Below are 17,541 nucleotides of genomic sequence, written 5' to 3' on the forward strand. Positions count from 1 at the left end.
GTCCCATCAATTGATATGATATTTTAACTTTTTTTTTTTTTTTAATTTAAATTTTCACATCATTAAAACTCAATTAAAATTCTAAAATTAACAGGATGTACCATCGCTGCTTCTAAAATATGGCATTCCCATGGAAGCCCATTTCAGTTAGCTCACCAAACATTCAAAAATTTCATTGAAAGGACTTGTTTTGCCCACAAGTCCATTTTGAGATTCTGCCAGACACACCTACGAAAATGTTTCGTCAGTGGTGGAATTTTGAAATTGTACAGAGGTATAGGGTAAAATTATTAAATTTATGATTAGCCAAAGTACAATTTATATTTTGTGGAGCCAAAATGATGATTTTTTATTTTTATTTTTTTTATAATAAATAAACACTCAAAATTGCATAGTTTAATGAGATTTTTGTGAAGTATGAGAGGACTGAAATACAATTATAGAGATTTTTAAGGGCGGCCACAATACTATCTGATAAATACCTAAAATCGCAGGGAGTGAATCAAGATTTTGTGTAGTTTCTTCCACAAGCATTCAAGGGTCACACACAAATGTACAGGCTTTCCGATCATGTTTAGCGTAATGTAATGTAAACGAACATGTCAAAAAGGTTTTCCCAATAATTTTGTTATTTACTTATGCGGCGATAAAGTTGTCAAGTATCTCAAAAATAGATAAATAAATAAACTCAAAAAATAAAAACAAAAAAGTGGATACTAACAAATCTATAGCCATTTTGTGTAAGGATTCCAATCACCAAAATGAGATCATTTTCAACTACTAATTGAATCATCAATGGCCCGAGGCCTGAATTCTAATGGCATATTTAGCTCCAAAAACTACTTTCATGACCTCATTATCAACAATGATATGTCCAGTGAGCCTAATTAGAAGACTGGATATGGAAGTGTGAGTCTCTTCTAAAGATTAAAACCTTTGCTTTTTTGGCTAGCCAGGGTAAAGTCCTTTCAATTTGAGTCAAATTCACAGGAGGTATGGTTGCCTTTGCTTCTTGAGAGAGGTGTCAACACCTCACTGAAAATGCTCTACAACTCTTTCCACTAGTAATTCCTTCTTCAATAATAAGCTTAATGTTGCGTTTGGTTCATAGATTTGGATAGGGATTTAGAAAAGGAAAGGAAAAAAGTAGGTGGAATGTGAATGAAATATAGCTATATTTCACACACATTTTCCCTTTCCTTTTCCTAATCCCTATCCAAATCCATGAACCAAGCAGCTTAAGAGTGTAGCTCAAGTCCCACTGTTCACAGCAAACTTTGCACAATTGTCATTTCCTGTAGTCCACTATATAGCTTATCTGTCAGCATCTTTAGGAGAGAAACAATGTAAGATTCCAATAACAGTGTCGCTGATGATAGAGTGCTCGCTCATCTGTAATACTCCTTTCCATGCCAAGGTTATTAATGAAGCCTTCTCCCCTTCTCAAAGAGAGAAGATCTAAGTCTACTGTTGTCCTTATTAACTCAATTTTTCCTCCTGCAAAGGAAGGTTAAAGCATAATTCAGATGGAAGCTGCAAAGAAAATCTAGGTCATGCTAATATTGGAGGCATCATTTGGGATGACCAGGGAAGAATTTTAAGGGAGAAATGGTGGAGACAGACTCAACGGAGGCTATAAGACTTATCAAGGATATAACTATCAGTATTTACCGCTTCAAAGCTTTTATTGAAAATAAAATTCTTTGCATAGACAAATAATGCTCTCTGTCTCACATCTATATAGAAGAAATTGGTTGTGTTGATGCACTTGCTAACCAATGTCTTCTTTGTGGGAGGGATCATTTGTACCTAGATCATATGCCCAGTGAGCTCTTAGGTCCCTTTAATGTGACCTAAGAGGAGTTTCTTTTGTTGATGCAATTTAGAATTTAGTCTATTCTTTTTCCTTCTTTTGTATAAAAATTAAAAATAAGTGTGCAAGCATTACATAGGGAATGTGAACTCATGTTTTTCTTCTGATAGCTCATATTGCAGTTCAAATGGATCAGAAAATAGCAACTTCCACAATTATTCTCATTGGACTGCAAGATGATGCATCAACATTCAGATCCTTGACTGCACATTTTATCTAATTTGCTTCTTCAATTGTGACAGTTTGATCAATGAAGCTAATAAAGACAAATTACACCAATGGACCCTACAATTTATCATTTGTATCAATTTCATCCTTGTAATTCCAATTGTGACAAAATTTTAATATTATGTCAATTTGGTTCAATTGATAGCTCTAGTTAATATTTTGAACAAAAACTGGTGAGTGTTTGGCTCAGGCGTATAACCATGAGAAGAACACCTAAAATACTAATAGATATTTAGATGGTGTTTTGCCCCCTTTGACCACCTCTCTCTCTCTCTCTCTCTCACCCACACAACACAACTCCGGTGTAATCATCACCAAGCAAAACTGGTTACGTTTGACTGAATTGTAACCCTAATTGGAGAGAGAGAACTATTGAGAGATACAGTGGATTCAGTGTGGGTGTTCTGTAGAGAGAGGGGAGAGCAAGAAGATGAATGGGAGAGAGAAAGGGAAATGAGTTATTTCCCGTATTTGCTTACATGACCATTTTCCTTAAAAACACTGACAGATGTTATCATTTCAACCAAACTGACAGAATGGAAAAAATTATAAGGCAAATTTGTCACAATTGGAACTACATAAACAAATTTGACACAAAGGATAAAGTATAGGTACCACTGGTGTAGTTTGTTCAACCAATAAATATCATTTAGCCATCAATGGTAAATGTAATATTCAAACACATAAATATGCAGAGCAGCTAGATGCAGACCATTAAAATATCCAATCTTAGCCTCTTACCCAGTAGAAGTGGTGGTAGACTCTGTCAACATTTGGAAAAAATGAAAGACCCTAGCTCAAAGTATCTCACATGGTCTTCAATTACCTGTCCATGCAAGATATTGGTCATCAATTTCATCTCCTTCAATCTTAAAACATTAATTAAAAAATCAACAGTTAATTCTCAATGAGAAACCATTTAAGACTAAATATAAACTGCTATCTTTTTTTACCCATTAGTTAAGTGCAGAATAATTTATTGAGGCATGCAAAATAGAACCAAATAAACTTTCAAAGGCAAGCGATAGAATAGGGAAAAATTGCCGATTAGCATACATTAACAGGAAAGAAACAAGGTAGATGTAAATCAACTTTCTCGCTCAAAAAATTGTAAATGATAAAAAGTGTTAGGTTTTTGTTATCGGCAATCCTGTTTGACAAAACTCTTTTCAGTCGTAATGTTGTTAAACTTTTATTGCAGTGAGACTATGAGTTTTTAGATGCGAATCCAACCCAAATTGTGCCTTGCAGAGAAGTTTCAGAAGTTAATTCTTTCTTGTTTGCCATTTCACTGACTATGTCGGGGATCGAGCTACCTGGTCAGCTCGCGGGGGTCCAAGGGGTAGCACCCATTGGCGGTCCGGGGCAGCGCCCAGGCGGGGTCAAGGGGCAGTACCCCCAAAGCAAAAAGCAAAATTGCAGTCAAGTTGTTTTTCCACTTAAGTAGCCATTCCTGCGCTCGACTGTAGACCCTGTTTATTCACACGCATTTTAGTCAGTTCGCTCGAGCGTCCATTCTTGCGCCCGAGCGGAGATCGCGGCCGTTTTCTATAAATATGTGTTTCAGTCCGTTTTTAGGTTTACGGCTTCTAGATCCTCTTCTAGGTATTAGGGTTTTCATCTGGAGCTTCTTTGCTTGTTTCCTTTGATATATGTGAGAGTTTAATCATGAATTGAATGAATTATATAAAGGGTTTGTTTAGTTTGTTTTATTCAAAAAGAGAGATAGTTGTTCTTCGGTGAATTCCGTGGAATTTGGGCCTGAAGCTTTGGTGGATTCCGGAGTGGCTCATCGTTGTGGATTCGATATCGGCGTTGTGGATTCAACGTTGGGCAAGCCAATTCTAAGGTGAAGACGGGGCTGGAAGAGGCATATAGGGGTCAGTTCGATTTGGGTGTCGATTTGCTAGGTAATTGAGAGTATACTTGTATAATTCCTTTGTGTCTTCTTAGTGGATTGTTTTGTGGCTTGGCCCGTGGCTTTTTATCACAATTGGAGGCGCTCCAATTGTGATTTTCCACGTTAAAATCATTGTGTCGATTTTTCTTGATTGTTTGATTGGGATTGTTATTTACTGCTTAAAATTGATACATAATCACAAATCAATATCTCCAAGATTTTTAGATTTTTCAAAAAGAATAATTTATTTGACTTTTGAGCTTTCACGTGGTATTTGTATAGGAATGGGAGCGGTAACAAAATTATCGTAATATGGCAAGGTATGCCTAATAGTCTAATTCCACATTAAAAGGGCGTACACAGTGCATGAAGCTCCCATTTAAGCGGGGTCTGGGGAAGGGTTGATGTACCCATCCTAACCTCCGCAAATGGAGAGGCTGTTTCCATGACTCGAACTCGTGACCACCAGGTCACCACATTGTGCATATAAAATAGTTATCAGTCTATGAAGCACGGACACGTCTCTGAAGGTCACGTATAGGTGTCCAACATGTGTCGGACATGGACACGCACCGAACATGCTACTTTGTTGGACATGCTGGAGAGAGCTGGACAAGCTGTGACACTTTGGACATGCTGTGGACACGTTGGGACTCGCTAGGGACATGTTAGGGACACGCTGAGTATTATTTTTTTCAAAAAAAATTAAAATTACTAAAATAGCATACTTAAGGTTGATAAATTTGATAAAATTAAATATTTGACATAAAATATATATTAACTATTTAAAAATATACATCTAATAAAAATATAAAAATATATGTTTTGAATGTGTCCCCAACGTAACGTGTCGTGTCCTAGATTTTTTAAAAGTTTACGTGTCCATGTGTCCGTGTCGTGTCACGTGTCCGTTCTTAGTTCTCAGTTCATTATCTTTTTTGTGAGCAACCAAATGCACTAGAAGAATGTGACAAGTCAAGAAACTACAAGAAGAGATGGCTCAAACATATAACACAATTTATATTCTAAGTTACACGGACTCGTCAGTTTTGGCGAAGTACCCGTGTCGATACGACACGACACGGGTACGGGTATGGGATACGGACGGGATACGGCATAGAAGAAGTGGATACGGCATGGAAGAAGTGGATATGGCATATGGAAGTAAGAAGAAAGATGACATACCTGGGATTAGGGCTACGAAAACTGCGATTAGGGCTTCGATCCTGCGATTAGGGCTTCGATCTTCTTCTATTGAACTGTCTTCTTTTCTCTCTCACTCTCACGCTCGATTGTTCTCTTCTTCTATCTCTTCTCTCGCTCTCGATCATCTTCATCTCTCTCTTCTCTGTTTCGATCAACGTCGTCTCTCCCTTCTCTCTGTTTTCTTCTCTCTTTTCTTTTCCCCCTTCTCTCTGTATTCTTCTCTTGACCGTCTTCTCTTCTTTCTTCTTTTTAATTGGTGCCTATTATATAAATAATGTATAATATAAATTATATAATATATAATATAAATTATATCATAAATATTATATAAAATATAATTTACCATAAATAATATATAATATAAATTATATCATAAATAATATATATAATATAATTTACCATAAATAATATATAATATAAATTATATCATAAATAATATATTGAGAACAACTCATTTTCTTCCATCTTAAAAGTTGTCACCAACCAACAAATTAATAAATTTTCACATTTTCACCTACCAATCAAAAGTAAAAAAAGATACCATCTACCTATCAATTATATAATAATAAATTTAATTAAATAATATATAATAAAAAATTAATAAAATCTACAAAATACATTATCTATTTTATATTTATTTTAATATAATTTGTTATTCCTTATTTATTATATTTTTATTATTTATAATATATATGTCAATTAAAAGTAAAAAAATATATATATAGATAAATTAAAAAAATTATCAATAAAAGTAATACATAAGATAAAAATAAATATATTTTAAAAATTAAATATTTAACGTATCTCCGTTCCCGTATCCTCGTTTGGATCCATATCCACGTATTCTTAATTTTTAATTTGAAAGTACCCGACCCCTAGATACGTATCCGCACCCGATACCCGCACCCGAGTCCGTGTAACATAGTTTATATTTGAGAATATAATAGGCAGGCAATGCTGTATCTAGAATGCCCTCCATTACACAGGGGCCTTGCCAAACAAAAAAATTATGGGTAACACAGAAAATTTAAAGCCAAGTTACGGTTTAATTCTACGTTAAATGGAATAAAGATCAATGATCCATCTTAAGAACTGAATCAAATTACTGTAATAGAAGTCTAGTCTACCATTGCATTAAGGAATGGTGAGAAGCACATCAATCCCTTAAGTTAGGATGTGCAACACAAATAACAGGAGTTTATGAAAGGCTACCTCAAAACAAAATGAACTTGCATGTGCGGTTTTTATCAATGTTGTACACCAGAATAATTTGTGTCAATGAGGACAACATCAAACAAAATGGAACAAAAGGAGAGTCGGACCAAAAAAACCGAAAATAAAAAATAAAAATGAAGAGAGATGTTGGACGATCACCTCCTGGAATTGATAATTTGGCAAAAGAGATGCAAATGGAACCAAATGAAAAAAATGGATCCATGTAGCCTATAAATGCTCGTTGAAGTAACCACCCCATTAAGCAAAGTGTTCACTGAGCCGTAATATAGTTGGAAGCAAAATCACAGCTGAATTTCATCAGTACCTAGATGACAAAGAGCTGGGATTTCAATATTAATTTGAGCATGTTCAGCGCAAAGTGTACCCAAAAGAACACAAAAATTTCAAACTTAAATACAGGACTGCTTCAAACGGTCTGAAGTTCAACTGGGTTGCAATAGAAAAGTAGTTCAAGAATTCTCAATCGTGTTGGGATAAAAATCTTGTCGGAAATTAAGCATTAATACGTTCACAAGTAGTAAGTATATAAATCTAGTGTCAGAATTTACGCCTAAGACCACCATTGTAAATAGTAGTGATCCATGTTTCCAGAGCATGGACAGACAAGAACACAATCACAAAGTACATCGTTGAAAAATTTGAAGGCTTCAGATGTCAAAATATCATAATACAATGCCCAAAAACTTGCTGAATTATGAAACCTGGTTAAGATTGGAGCCCTTAAATGCATATATGTACAGATAAATAGATGACCATGGCGAATTTAATGAAGTTCATATTTTTATCATTATCATATACGATGAATTACACTAAAAGGTAATAGTGAGTAAACATTCTCTTTAAAAGCCAGACTTAATAACAGTGCACCAGATGTTCACATGCATACATGAACTATCCCACAATAAATAATTCAGTGATATAAATGATGCTGTAAGTTTCACAAGAAACAAAAACCCATCACAATTGAAGGGCTCTCAGCTGTCTGCAAGGTGTATATAAGGGTAACTACTTAAGATAACCTACTCTAGAGAAGGATAGGAAATAAAGGTAGACCTATCACTCTAGGACTCAATTAGGAGATCTCACATCTATCTCCAAGCTAAGATCATGGTTCTCATCATCTCTACAGAGCTTGGTTTGAAGATATAAGTTAGGTTGCATAAAACTAGTAATGCATAGAAAACTACCACCTTACTCACGCGATTTAAATACCTTCTTATCACGCAGACCACATCAACTGCATGGGTTCTGCATGCCTAGACTAGAAAAAGCACCCTTAGTACAGTGTCAATTTGATTTCTGAGTGTGAGAAGTATAGTGACAGCATGATAATGATCCATGCCCAGTCGACAACAAATGCTTAAGTAGTCAATCTCAAAGCCTTGGGTCCAAATTTGGTCAATGTAGTTCACCATATGGTCTGCTGCGTCCCTGAAAATGTCAACCTGAAAAACATACTGAAACATTTAAGACTTACAGAAACCACAATTTCATGCATTGTGAGACCTTACAGAAACCACAATTTCATGCATTGTGAGACCATACTGATAAAGACACACATAAATAAAGTACGCAGCCGTAAAAAATGAAGGATTCTAATGACAGGAAAGCAAAAACTAGATTGAATGATGTATGAAAATAAAAGAAACTGAAGAAAATAGGTGAATACTGAAAGGGCAACCGTCAAGCAAACAGAAACAAAGATAGAAAAAGAACAGAAAAGTAAGATGATTGGGGAAACAGAAAGAAGCATTCAATGAAAAATAATAGTTGAATCAAAATTTCAACAAAGTATGCATGCTAATAAGAAATTCCTGAGAATTACAGCATCATTAGCCAGCAACTACCCAATCAAATACGTAAAAATCATTTTGACCCTCAGGAATCCTACTACGACGTAGCATCTCCAGCATCCTGTTTTAGGTCTAACAAAATATGAATTTGTTACCACTGCAATGTACAAATAATCAAAATTCAATGGGTTAATTACACGGACCTCTCCTTAAGTTTCTGACAATTATAGGGACCTCCCTCATGGTTTCTGAAATTACACCGTGCTGCCTTACTTTTGTTCGCAATATACACAGCTCCCTTCCATTATCTAACGATGGCCAAATATTGGGACGCTATCTTTGCACTTAGAAGGTTGTTGAGTGTCATTATAAAAAAAACAAGAGCATGAAAGCCAACAGCATAAACAAAATTATATGGATAATGGGTAGTGACCTAGCACTAAGGCAAGTGCTATCTGCCCCTAGCCACAGGGATCAGTCTCTCCGTGCAAAAAAAAAAAAACAAATTATGCGCGTAAGCTGGCCTGGACACCTTGAGATATAAAAAAAAAAAGAGAAAAAAAAGGATGCCTACCTATTACCTCTCCCAACCCTGCTATAAACGGGAGCCTTATAACAGTGATACAACCTTTTTTACAAAATTAATCTAGAGCTTTCTTCTAGTGACATAATTTGGCAACATTCCAATTTGCACGCATATTTCGTGTCACATGAAGAATATTACCGCAGAGATTACATGTGTTGCTTATCTTTTAGTTCATTTTAATCAGAGAATAATGTTGCATGTGTACATCAAATTTTGGAAGGACGCAAAATGCTGTTAATGTACCTCCCGGGCTCCCAAGAAGCCAATGGTTCTCTCCAGCTTCTGTAAGAGAATCAGTCATCTTTTGGTATAAACAAGAAAGAAAGTCACTTTGCTACTTATTCCATTTGGAACCTCAGATGTTTTGGTCCATCACGTTCATATAACTCAGGATTGTTGCCTTAGGGAGGATGATATCACCTAGTCAACACCAATCTTCTGAGCAATACAAATGCCACATATCAAATTGTCTTGCCATTGTATCATCCATTAAAGTAACATATTTCAACATTTTCTTCTTCAAATTCATCAATCGCCATCCTAAAATCATCATCAACCTTAAAGACTTGCATCCTATTCTTATGTTCAACCCAGCTATAACCTGGATTCTTGAATACCTGCTTATCATTCATCACTTCCCTAACAACCTTTACTTCTTCCCATCTTCCCAAAGAAGAATATATATTGGCAAGAAGCACATAAGGGGCAGAGTTTTGAGGGTCCAAGCGGAAAAGCTCCTCTGCTGCTCTTCTTGCTAGGCTTACGTTAGCATGAACCCTACAAGAACTGAGTAAAACCTCCCATATAATTGGATCATCTTTATAGGGCATCTTATCTATAAGTACTTCTGCTTCATGGAACCGACCAGCACGGCCCAGAGCATCCATGATGCAAGTGTAATGATCTGAAAGTGGTTCCACACCATGTTCATGCTGCATTGAATTGAATATTTTGATCCCCATATCTACCAGTCCTGAATGGCTACAAGCAGTTAAAACAGCAACAAAGGTAATGGCATCAGGTTCCTCTCCTGATCCAATCATGTCTTCGTAGAGAATAACAGCCTCGTTGCCACATCCATTCTGTGCATACCCATGGATCATCTCATTCCAAGTAACAGTATTTTTACAAGGCATCTCATCAAAAAGTTGTTTGGCCCCGTCTACATCACCACATTTAGAATATATATTAATCAAAGCAGTCCCCACAAAGACATTGTTAATATATCCATATTGTGCTATGTGAGCATGAATCTGTCTCCCTTGAGATAAAGACGATAGTTTTGTGCAACAACTCAAGACAGTAGCATAAGAGAATTCGGTGGGAAACATCCCCCTTCCTAGCATTTGCCTAAAGAAGGTGAAAGCTTCCTTGTCCCAAGAATTTAGTGATAAACCTGCTATGATAGAATTCCAACAAACAATATCCAATTCTGGGATTCTATCAAAAATACATTCTGCTCTCTCTATTCTGTTGCACTTCGAATACATACCGATAAGTCCGCTAGCAACATATGTATCAGTATCAAACATAGCCCTTACTGAGGCAGCATGGACTTGTTTCCCACCCTCTAGAAGCCCCATCCCTGCACATGAGCTGAGGATAATAGCCACAGTAGTCTGATCAGGTTGGACACCTCGAAACTGCATTTCCCTAAAAAGCTTTACTGCCTCCTTGTGGTTTCTGTTCTGGGAATACCCTGAGAGTATCGCATTCCATGAACTCAATCTTGGGCATACCATTCTATCAAATATGTTACGTCCACTTTCAATATGTCCAGACCTGACACATGCTGAAAGCATATTGATGAAAGTGACCTCATCAGGTTCAAAACCCTGACACAGCATTATATGCATATACTCCGCAGCTTTCTCAGCTTGATATTTCTGGCCATACCCACCAATCATGATGTTCCAAGAAACAACACTAACTTCTGGTAAATTATTAAAAATAATCCCAGCACTGTTCATGTCCCCATTCTTCGCATACATATCAAGCAATGAATTATTTAAGTGAAGATCTCTCTCAAAACCAAGTTTAACAGTGAGGCTATGTATTTGTTGGCCATGCATATTACTTGAAAACCCATGCATCTCACTAGTGACACAAAATTCCCCTGTTCCTCCTCTTGTGCAAACACCCAGAACACTCGACAATGAAATCGAATCAATATGAATTCTGGTTCTGTGCATTGATCTAAACATACTAAATGCCTCCTCAACCTGGTGACTCTCTGCTAGCATTCCCATCATTGCCGTGAAAGAAACCTCATTAAGTTCAGGCAAGTCCCTGAATGCCCGAATTGCATCCCTAATACTCCTGCACTTTGCATACATGCACAACAAAGCATTAGCCACATACATATTTTTGTCAAGACCAATCTTAATAGCAACACCATGACACTCCATACCACAGTCTACCTCCATCAATGCACCAAAAGCACTAAAAACACTAGCCAATGTGAAATGGGTAGGCATAAAACCTTCAAGATTCATCATATGATAAACATCCAATGCTTTTTTTTCAAACCCACTTCGAACTAAAGCACTAATCAAGGTGTTCCACGACACCGTGTTTCTTTCAGGCATTACTGCAAACAGTTCATGTGCATCTTCTAATTTTCTAGCTTTACAATAACCATCTAACATGGCATGCCATGAATAAATGTTTCTGTGAGGCATTTTATCGAACAAATGGCGAGCAGTATCTGTATGACCACATTTGGAATATAATTCGATGAGGCGGTTGGAGAGAAAGGTGTCGGAAGAGAGGCCATTACGTAGTATATAAGCATGGAGGAGTTTGCCTGATAGGTGGGCTTTCTTGTCTATGCAAGACTGCAAGAGATTTACCAAATAAGTGATGGCCTTGCCTTCCATTGTTAGCTGGTGAAGCAGGCTCAAAATTTTAAATTGTAGAGACGTTAAAACTTCATGTCAGAGTGTCATGCTTTGGATTAATATTTATATGGGTTAAATATTAGGGAAAGTTTATGCTACACGGTGTTTGTCATGTGCACTTTAGAATTTAAAAAAATATATAATTTTATATTTTTTAAGTCATAATTAAAAAAAAATCATAACTAAATCTTACATGACATATAACTAAAGATTTTATAAATTATAATTAAAATAATGTTATAATTAAAGAAAAAAAAATACCCCTTTTAAGGTGTGTATAGTAGAATTTTCTTAAATATCATTATTATTTATTTTTACCATCTAAGTTAATATTTTTTATTTTATTTTTATTAGTCTCTATCTTATTTTTGGGGAATATCAAATCAGTGGAAGCTTGGAGAAATTATTGCATTAGAGATGGAATTTTTTTATGGTGAGGACTTACACAATGGACATGGAGAATTTGCACCATGCACACACAAAAGTTGCACCATTATAAAAAAATAAATAATCTTTGATTGTCGCATTGATTTGATATTTCTCCCATTACTTTTTAGTACTTTTTTCAAATTTTAATTGGAATGATAAGTGAAAAAAAAAATTCAAATGGGTAATTTTACTTGCACTACAATTTGATCTTCTTACATGCATTTTCTCATTACAATCAATTAATTTTTTACTCTCTCTCTATACACTTTTCAATATACCAATTTTACCACTCTTCAACCACTACTCTCCTTACACACATGTGCATCTCCTTTCTCTTTCATCCACTTTCCTCCTTTCTGCCATTGTCGTCGCTCGTTGCCACTGTCACCAGCGGCGGTCTCCACCAGCGCCCTTTCCACCAAAGCCAATGCACCATCTCCTTATTCTCTTCTTTTTCTTATTCTTCTTCCTTTCCTCTTCCTCCTCCAAAAACCCTATCCCCACCTTCCAACCACCACCTTCAAACCTTTAAGACCACCTCTCGCCTCACCATCCATAGCTGCCGATGCCTCTATCCCTTCCACCCATTCCCAATCTCTACAAACCCTTCATTGGAGTCATCGACGTTGAATCTCACAAGATCGCCATATATATATAGAGAGAGAAAGAGAGATAGAGAGAGAGAAAACGAAAGATAAAGAACTGACCAAATCATAGTCCAAATTAGCCTCGCTTCTCTCACATCTCTTTTCTTCACTGCAAAACGAGATCTGGTTTGTCTAGATCTCTCTAATTTGCTTATGGCAACAAGAAAAAGAAAAAGAAGAAGAGAAGGGGAAAAGAAGGGGTGGCGGACAAAAGATGGTGGGAGAGAAGTAGCCGGCGACAACTAAAAAGAGTGAGACATGGGTAATCAGAGATAGCGGCGATAAAGAGTGGTGGGGTGAGGCGGTAAGACAATGAGGGACTAGGTGGCAACTGTTGGCGGTGAGGGGCTAGCCAGTGATGAAGAGGTAGCAAGAATAATGGGCTGATAGAGGTGATGGTAATGAGATGTAATAAAAAATTAGGGTTTTCAAATTTTAATGTGGGATGCTTTTGGAGTTACTAAGCGTGCCCAATAATTCAGACTCCCAATCTCCTGATCTAGTCTTACTAGTGCGTGAAACAAAAAATGAGAGTTCAAATCAGGTAACTTTTATCGAAAATCTATTTATTGCAAAATATACTAGAAATGGACTACATCACCAGATCTTAGAGTCATCACCTAATCTTTTGGGGAAAATAAGAAACCCGTGAGTCGTGTTAAAGGCCATTATTCATCATAACCAAAGATGCCTTGATTCGAAACCTTAGGTATAAGGGGGGAGAGTCATGAATTGAGCATCCCCGCTTACCCGATCAAAAGATTGGTCTCTACCAAACCATGATATGAGTTTTATAAACATTATATGCTCATGTTCCGGTTATTTTAGAATGCTAACATCACTATGTGAGGCATTCAATTATAGATCATGTCACTTATTTTGGTATGCTTTGATTTTATACATTTTGAAAGGTTTTTGAATAAATATACAATTTAAAGAAAACTAAGCTCACATGTATATCAACCAACATCATTCCAACCTAAGCAACACAACTCTTATCCACTGGTTTTAGAGGAGGTATATCATTTAAGCACATAGTTGCATGATAAGATGCTAAATATGGTAAAATAACATACACAACCCAGATGCTAAAGCTATAAATGCTCATCTAGTATTCCTCCGTGGCAAACCAAAAAATAATATGCTATATATATGCATGATCCTATATACAAATAGCTAATGCAGTACATATACAAGAATGAAACTATAGATTCGGCTGCTAAGTACATGATATGTGAATCATTTCAAGATATGAATTAGCGCACAAAGACACATAAGAATTGATAAAACCTACATATGCAAATTAACCGAATCTCAATGCATGAAAGATGGATGCACAGTATAGATATGATAAATAAAACATGATGTTATACAGAAAGCACATAAATAAAAGGGTTAGAAACACATGAGGCTGGAAGATTATTACAACAATTTGAATAAGAAAGGATAGGGGGAGGGAGAGAGAGGGGGAGAGAGAGAGAGAGGGATTATTACAACACTTTGAATAAATAATAATAAAAAAGAAAAGAAGGGAAATTGAAGAAATTATTACAACAATGAATTAATTTAGCCAAGTTATTGCTGAATCTAACAAATCATATAAAACAAATAAAAGAAATTGACCCGCAGCTCTAGAAGCACCGAGGGGAACACTCTCCATAAATTGTATGCTCTGTTCTCGAAGAAGTTAGTCGGCTATACATAACAGTGGCCGGCCGAATAGGAAAAAGGGCCGGCCGAATTCATCTTTTGGCTGAGATTTAGGTCAGTGCAGGATTTCCAGAATAGAAGCCACAAGACACTTTCTGAGGGGTGTTTTCATGACCCAAACTTGCCCCTATAGGTTTAGCATCGTAACTGGCCAGTATTTGTAGATTACTGAAGGCCTCTTAAACAGAAATAAAATTATTAGGGGCTAGTAGAAGCAAATAACAAATATGCAATGTCCATTGAGCTTTGTAAATATATATGGGACATAAATTTTTTTAAACTTTATATATATACACATCATCCTTACGTCACTATATACATACAAACTAGACAAAAAGGGACTTAGTCTTTGTAACGCCCTGAAAATATAAACGACAAACTATGATGTATAATCAAATAAGACAATGCATTTCCAAAATAAATATCCTTTCCATTCATATATGATTTGAATTATACAAAAGATGACACATGTATTCATACATTCACAAGCCCTAACTCTGAATCTGTATCATGTGTTACAATAAGAGATATGACATGAAAGTAAAATAGATAACAAATGCCCTAAAGGCTTACAACTTTCCAAGACAATGCTTGGTTACAACAAAAGTGGATTTAAATCCAATACAAATAAAGGCCCTTAGCTTGTACAAAACATATATAACAATTAAACAAAAATAAAGCTCTTGCTCCAAGTCCTCCCAAGCTATTGCCTTGGCGGTGGCATATCATCAGCACCTGAAATGTTTTTCCCATATAGGGTGAGCCAAAGCCAGTAGAAATAATCCAACACAGTATATGAATCTGTGCCAAAATATTATATATCTCTTTCCAAAACTATGCAATGCCATTTTGATATCATAATTCATAAATCATTTCATTCACAATAGAAAATAGGGTAGTGAATCAAGTTAGTCCCAAGGTTATTTGAATTTAAATTCTTATTGATTTTGATTATTGACAAATATTTTGAACTTATTTATTTATTCAAAGTTTTCAAAATAATATTATATTATTGCTCTTCATTGTTTCTAATAGATGAATGCTTATAATTTGCCATTTTCTCATGAATATTGGTACCTCAAAAACATGGAATTAGCACATGTATGCAAAACACTATCTGTGCTTTAAACAGGTCTAAGGGTCGACACCAAGACAATAAACGTCGATACTAGAATGAAGTACACAATGCCTACGTGTTGCAGCAACCAAGGGTCGACACCAAGAATGACAAGGGTCGACACCAAGTTTCAGTGTACCAAGGGTTGACACCAAGAATGATAAGGGTCGACACTAAATTTCAGTATACAAGGCTCAGACAATCCAACAACAAGGGTTGACACCAAGAATGACAAGGGTTAACACTAAATTTCAGTATACAAAGTTCAGACTGTCAGCAAACAAAGGGTCGACACCTAGTTTCGAAAGGCTCGACACCAGGAACACCTGGAAATCACAAAGAGTAGAAAAGAGAAGCAAAAGGTCGATACCCAATCTACAGGGGTCGACACCTTTAAATCTGAGTTACAAAAAAAGCTAGCTGCCCATTCAAATCTATTTTGACATAACTCAAATCTTAGCCACTTTTTCTGATCTATGCGCAGAACAACAATGATTTCTGATTTGTGAGCAGACTTTTATGACACAATATCTTCTACTATCAGCTTCCAAGATTTGACTTATGAGTTTGTGCATTTAATGAGGCTCCACTTCCAAAGACTTTATAACAGCCTGTGCACACCCATGCTCTGCTCTTTACAGCTAGAAGATATCACCCATGCTCTGCTCCTTACAGCTAAAAGATATTACACTTGATCTGCTCCAACAGCTAGAATACTCACTCATACTTCTCTCTAACGGCTAGAAGCCATTAAAGCTATAAATGAGGAAGCTCTCTAGATCTGAATGTACTTCTCTCCAACACAGAAACTCTGAGTGTCACGCCCCAAACCCGCCCCTAGAAATTTGGGCATGACCACTTCAAAAACGGACACTTAACCTGCTATATATAACATATGGGGCCTGAGTGGAAGCATAAAGTTTATATAATAACATGCAAAGAAAGAGCTACATCCATTGAGCAACCACTATCATGCCAGGATCACAAATAGACAGATAAAAATAGTTACATACACATATACAACCCCGCCCGTGTTTGGGCGTATAATAAAAAAAAACATTAGAAGTTACAACATATTATAGAAAATCAGAATCTAAGCCAAAACTTCACCAAACAGGTAGGCTTCACCCAAATGCTTGGACACACAGAGGCTAACAAAGGAAGACGAGCATTAAAAGTTGAGGCTGACCTCCAAACGCAGGACCTACGGAATCAGACAAAATACATAGTGAGATAACCTCAGTGAATAATAGTACGTGAATAACTCCATGTTCAACTTGAATTATAATGCAAATAAGAGTTTATATAATATAAAAGACAGGTAGTTAATCTGATTCCGTACTAGTGTCAGAACGGTCTTGTTGGTTCACAAATTCACAGACTGGCCCTTGGCCTGGTGGGTTCACATATTCACAATTAGCCTTTGGCTTTATAGATTCATAATTGAGATTCATAACTTCACAACTTGGCCCTTGGCCCTTTGAATTCATAGTTTCACACGTTGGCCCTCGGCCTCATAGATTCATATTTTCACAAGTTGGTCCTCGGCCTCATAAGGTCACAAATTCACAAGTTGGCCCTCGGCCTCATAAGTTCATAGATTCACAAGTCGGCCCTTTGCCTCATAAGTTCATAGATTCACAAGTCGGCCCTTCGCCTCATAAGTTCATAGATTCACAAGTCGGCCCTTGACCTCATAAGTTCACAATTACACAAATATTCATAATTTCACAAGCTGGCCCTCGGCCTCATAGATTCATATAGACGCACATAGTTCCTTCTAATTATTCACATGAGGTAACACAGTTACGTTACGTTCAACAGAGTGCTAATAGCAACTATTACCAGATTGAACTTCATAATGCAGTCACATCCCATTTGTTTGTCATGAATTACTACCTCTAGTTCACAGATAA

General features: G+C 36.4%; 1 protein-coding gene across 7 annotated transcripts; it reads right to left on the bottom strand.

Moving 5' to 3' along the window:
• Positions 1-610: 610 nt before the first annotated feature.
• LOC114279408 (pentatricopeptide repeat-containing protein At4g20770) lies at positions 611-11,810 on the bottom strand. Of its 7 annotated transcripts, XM_082887280.1 has the most exons (7): positions 9,066-11,810; positions 8,440-8,544; positions 7,656-7,888; positions 6,582-6,747; positions 5,187-5,467; positions 2,843-2,927; positions 611-1,497 (listed from the first exon to the last, which is right to left on the bottom strand). In XM_082887280.1, the coding sequence occupies exon 1, from the start codon at positions 11,699-11,701 to the stop codon at positions 9,305-9,307; it is 2,397 nt and encodes a 798-aa protein (XP_082743406.1). In that variant the 5' UTR covers positions 11,702-11,810; the 3' UTR covers positions 611-1,497; positions 2,843-2,927; positions 5,187-5,467; positions 6,582-6,747; positions 7,656-7,888; positions 8,440-8,544; positions 9,066-9,304. The 7 variants fall into 7 exon arrangements, with proteins under 7 accessions (XP_082743406.1, XP_082743402.1, XP_082743405.1 ...); XM_082887276.1 differs by lacking the exon at positions 8,440-8,544; XM_082887279.1 differs by having other exon boundaries at positions 7,656-8,544.
• Positions 11,811-17,541: the final 5,731 nt, after the last annotated feature.

Source organism: Camellia sinensis, chromosome 9 (genome assembly GCF_055761805.1).
Source record: "Camellia sinensis isolate YWXY chromosome 9, ASM5576180v1, whole genome shotgun sequence".
Lineage (NCBI taxonomy): Eukaryota > Viridiplantae > Streptophyta > Magnoliopsida > Ericales > Theaceae > Camellia > Camellia sinensis.